A 4,062-nucleotide genomic window follows, 5' to 3' on the forward strand; every position below is an offset into this window, starting at 1 on the left:
TCAAGTGCAGGGTGGAAGTTAGTGGCAAAGTTGATGAAATTGATAAACTCAGCATGGGTGCATGAAGCAGCACCAATGCAGTCATTAATGTTTCTGAGGAAGATTTGGGGAGCGTTACTGGGGAAGGCCTGGAACATGGGCTGTTCTTCGACAGGCATTACTGGGGCTCATGCGGATACCCGTGGATAGCCCTCGAGTCTGGAGAAGGTGGGAGGAATGGAAGGAAAATTGGTGAGGGTGAGCACCAGTCCTTCCAGATGGAGAGGAACTGGTTTGTTCTTTTATTGAGAAAGAAACAGAGAGCTGTAAGGCCATCTTGATGGGGGATAGAAGTTATAACTGGACATCCATGGTGAAGATGAGGCGGTCAGTGCCTGGGAATCGAAAATTGCTGAGGAGATTGAGGGCATGAGAAGTGTCGCGGATGTGGATTGGGAGGGATTGACCTGAAGGGTTTAGAATGGAGTCAATGTATGAGGACAAGTTCAGTGGGGCTGGAGCAGGCAGGGACATAGGCCAACTGTCTATCTCGCTTTTCAGGAATTGTCCCTTTCAGTTGTACTTTACACTGATCCAGGCTCCGCGCTCCGGGTTCATTTATATTCAGACCTCTCTAATGTGTTTCTGATCCCACCCTGACGTGGAAATTGCCGCGATTCCTGCCCAGTGAACACGGAGCAACGTTGTTCATTCCCGAGACTGCAGCGCGCCTAGTGGACATTCCCGGTACTGCAGGGTTCAGCAGCTCCGGAAAGTGAAAGGATCCTGAACCCGGAAGTACCGGGAGTTAACATGGCTTCGAAAGGACAGGTCGAGAGTTTAACCGAGGAGGCAATTTGTCCCATCTGCCTGGATTTCTTCACCGATCCGGTGTCACTGGTGTGTGGTCACTACTTCTGCCGCTCCTGTATCACACGGTGTTGGGAAAGGGAGGAGAGAAACTCCTGCCCGGAATGTAGAGAGGAGTTTGCAGACCGCACCCTCAGGGTCAGTCGGGCCTTGGCAAATCTGTCTGAGAAAGCTCGAAAACTAAACCTGAATCCGAAAGAGAAGGAAAAGAAACTTCACTGCGAGGAACATGAGGAAGAACTGAAGCTGTTTTGTGAGACGGACAGGAAACTGATCTGTCTGGTCTGTAGAGATGCACTGGAACACAAGTCTCACAACTTCATGCCGATTAAAGAAGCCATTAAAATTTACCAGGTAAAAATAACCCGCTTTCGATCGTCTGTTTATGTTGTCTTTTTGTTTTGTCTAATCCATTAACTCTTTAATTCCCAGGATCGGGTTAAATCTTCCTTGGACTCTCTCACAAAAAGGAAATCAGACTTTCAGGAAATGGAGCAGCAACAGAAAGAGAAGATTTCTGGATTTCGGGTGAGGCTTCCTGAGCAGAATTTACAATCTTGTTGTGTAGTTTTGTTCCCTTTAATGCAGAATAGCAGAGTATCGCAGCTCCAGTGCCCTGGGTTCGATCCTAACCTCTGGTGCTGTCTGCGTGGAGTTTGCACGTTCTCTCTGTAACCAGTACCTTCTTTTAGCCGACAATCAACTCAATGTGGTATTTACAGACACTGTAGTTGTAAACTGATGTAAACCAGACGGATGTTTTGACTGTTCAGGATTGAACAGTAAATTGGCAACTGTAATTAACCCCGTGAAGGGGTATTGTATGTGAATCAGGTGGGAGTTAATGGGTCAGTGAGGAAGACTGGGTTTCAGGGAAATGTGATAGAATATCTGGGAACCACTCACTTGCTGCCTGTTATGCCACTGGAGTTTGGGACAGCAATGAAGGTCCTACATCTCCGGCAGTGTTCATGTCTTCATTCAACATGTCAGTAGCTACTTCTCGGTTTTCACTACTGTCAGTCATGCAGGTCCTGAGTGGAGACTCGGGAATAACATGGCACTCAGATGTAGAAAGACTCTTCATTGTTTCCGTAACAGTTTTGTTTCACCAGTCAGTATTGTTAGCCCTGAGCTGAACCCATGAACCTGGAGGACCAGTGGACCACTCTTACTCTGGCCTCTATCCTTTGACCTGTTGGCATGGGTGACCCTACCAAGGGTCAAAGCATAAAGCCCACATTCCAGCCAACAGAGTTCTTTGGGTCATTGAGGCACACAAGCCCCAAACCCAATGGCAAGGTTGTGGTCCTCTTGGATGATAATGGGCTGGACAGACACTTCCATATCATAAGGAAATACATCAGGGCCAAATAATAAACCAGCCTCTCCTTTCATTCGACAGGAACAGTCACACAGTGTTCAGTCCCACATCACATCCCAGTTTGATGAACTGCGCCGGATTATCACCGAGAAAGAGCAACGTGCACTCCGAGATCTCAGGGAAGAAGAGGAGAGGATTCTAAATCCAATGGAGAAAAATCTTCGCGAGATTCAAGAGAATTTAAATGCCATCTACAAGAAAATCTCAAAGTTACAGGAACAGATGGATCAACAAGACAATATCATATTCCTCATGGTGAGAGATTTCAGTTTGGTCCTGTAAAAGTACATAGGCACAAAATGATGTATTTTAACTCAGTGTGGGATTTACAGATACTGGAGTTGTAAACTGATTGAAACCAGACGGATGTTTTGACTGTTCAGGGTTGTTGTCTCCAAACCGGCCTCTCACAACATCTGTACATCGCTGGACAGTCTGCATCCTTCTCGGGAATGTTTACTCTGATCGTAGCACTGAGCCAGTGATCACTTCTGTGATTCCCACGTATAATATCCCCTGAGACTCAGAGTAACATCCCATTACAGTCACAGACTGTGAGTGTGTCTGGTGCAGTGGGTGTGAGGGTCTCTCTGTTGATCAGTGGGAACTGAGGTTGAATTCCAGAATGTGACCTACACATCGGATTTACCATCTATATCTGGTTTGTATCAGGTTCATTGTTTTGGAGAATTTTGCACTGTCTTTTGTTTCTCAGAAATATTTTTCATCAGATTATATCCCATTTTCATCAGAGACAGGACTTTCAGTCCATTCTCTCCTATCAGTTTCCCTGGTGCACAAGCCTCCTCCCACCTACTCGCCACACCCAGTAACAGTGTCCCCAACTCCATGGTCCCTCATGTGTTTATCCAGCTTCCCCATTACATTCAATCTCTGCTGTTCCACTTCAGCCACTCCTGTAGCAGTGAGTTCCACATTCTCTTCACTACATTTCTTGTGGGAGTTATTAACGACCAACTGATGTTTTATCTTTGACTTATTGTCTCCACACAAGCAGAAATATTTTCGATCAAATACATTCAGAATCTTAAAACCTGTCCAGTCTCTCCTGTAAGTTCCTTCTCTCTGTTATCGTATAATTCTCATAAATATTCCTTGTACTTTCTCCCATGGTTCAATGTCCCTCTTTCTCAGTTCGTTTCAGTGGGAATGAGTTCAGTGGGAATTTTCAGCAGTTTTTACTAACCTGTCTAAGATTCCTGCTGTTCGGATGCCGACAATCATCTCAGTCAATTGAGATCTGTGTTTTATTTATTTCAGGAGGAAGCTCGTCGGAAGAGGAGGTAGGACATGGTCTTCACTGAAACTCTGTATGGATTTGTAAAATAGTTCAAATATCACTGATGGTCAGTTTATAACCATCTGTATAATATTTACAGGATTAGTGATGATACCCACACATTGTCAGTGACAGATGGTGCCCTATTGGTTGAAAAATTCGATAACCCCTATTTGCTCGACATAGCATCGGAAGAAGTGATTGGCGGCATTAAACACGGTAAAACATAAGATTCATTTGTGCTTGTTTATGAGACACTACTAAGTCATAATTAGATGCCAAATATGGCTTGTCAATGACCTTCTGAAAATCCAAGTACACAACATCAACTGGTTCTCCTTTGTTTATCTGGCTTGTTATTTCTTCAAAGAATTCGAACTGATTTGTCAGGCAAGATTTTCCCTTGAGGAAACCATGGCCTATTTTATCATGTGCCTCCAAGTTCCCTGACAACTCCTCCTTAATAATCAACTTCACCATCTTCCCAGCCACTGAGGTCAGACTAACTGGCCTAGAGTTTCCTTTATTC

At 44.8% G+C, this 4,062-nt stretch overlaps 1 protein-coding gene across 1 annotated transcript; it reads left to right on the forward strand.

Moving 5' to 3' along the window:
- Window positions 1-792: 792 nt before the first annotated feature.
- LOC140722099 (zinc-binding protein A33-like) lies at window positions 793-3,767 on the forward strand. Its single transcript, XM_073036893.1, has 5 exons — window positions 793-1,203; window positions 1,282-1,377; window positions 2,255-2,488; window positions 3,515-3,537; window positions 3,634-3,767. The coding sequence occupies exons 1-5, from the start codon at window positions 793-795 to the stop codon at window positions 3,761-3,763; spliced, it is 894 nt and encodes a 297-aa protein (XP_072892994.1). The 3' UTR covers window positions 3,764-3,767.
- The last annotated feature ends 295 nt before the right edge of the window (window positions 3,768-4,062 follow it).

The sequence above is a fragment of the Hemitrygon akajei genome, chromosome 2, assembly GCF_048418815.1.
Source record: "Hemitrygon akajei chromosome 2, sHemAka1.3, whole genome shotgun sequence".
Taxonomy (NCBI): domain Eukaryota; kingdom Metazoa; phylum Chordata; class Chondrichthyes; order Myliobatiformes; family Dasyatidae; genus Hemitrygon; species Hemitrygon akajei.

Coding starts and splice junctions, on each gene's coding strand:
- LOC140722099 (XM_073036893.1), top strand. CDS start 793: ATGGCTTCGAAAGGACAGGTCGAGAGTTTAACCGAGGAGGCAATTTGT. Junction 1,378..2,254: donor AGAAGATTTCTGGATTTCGG/GTGAGGCTTCCT, acceptor TTCATTCGACAG/GAACAGTCACACAGTGTTCA. Junction 3,538..3,633: donor GAAGCTCGTCGGAAGAGGAG/GTAGGACATGGT, acceptor TAATATTTACAG/GATTAGTGATGATACCCACA.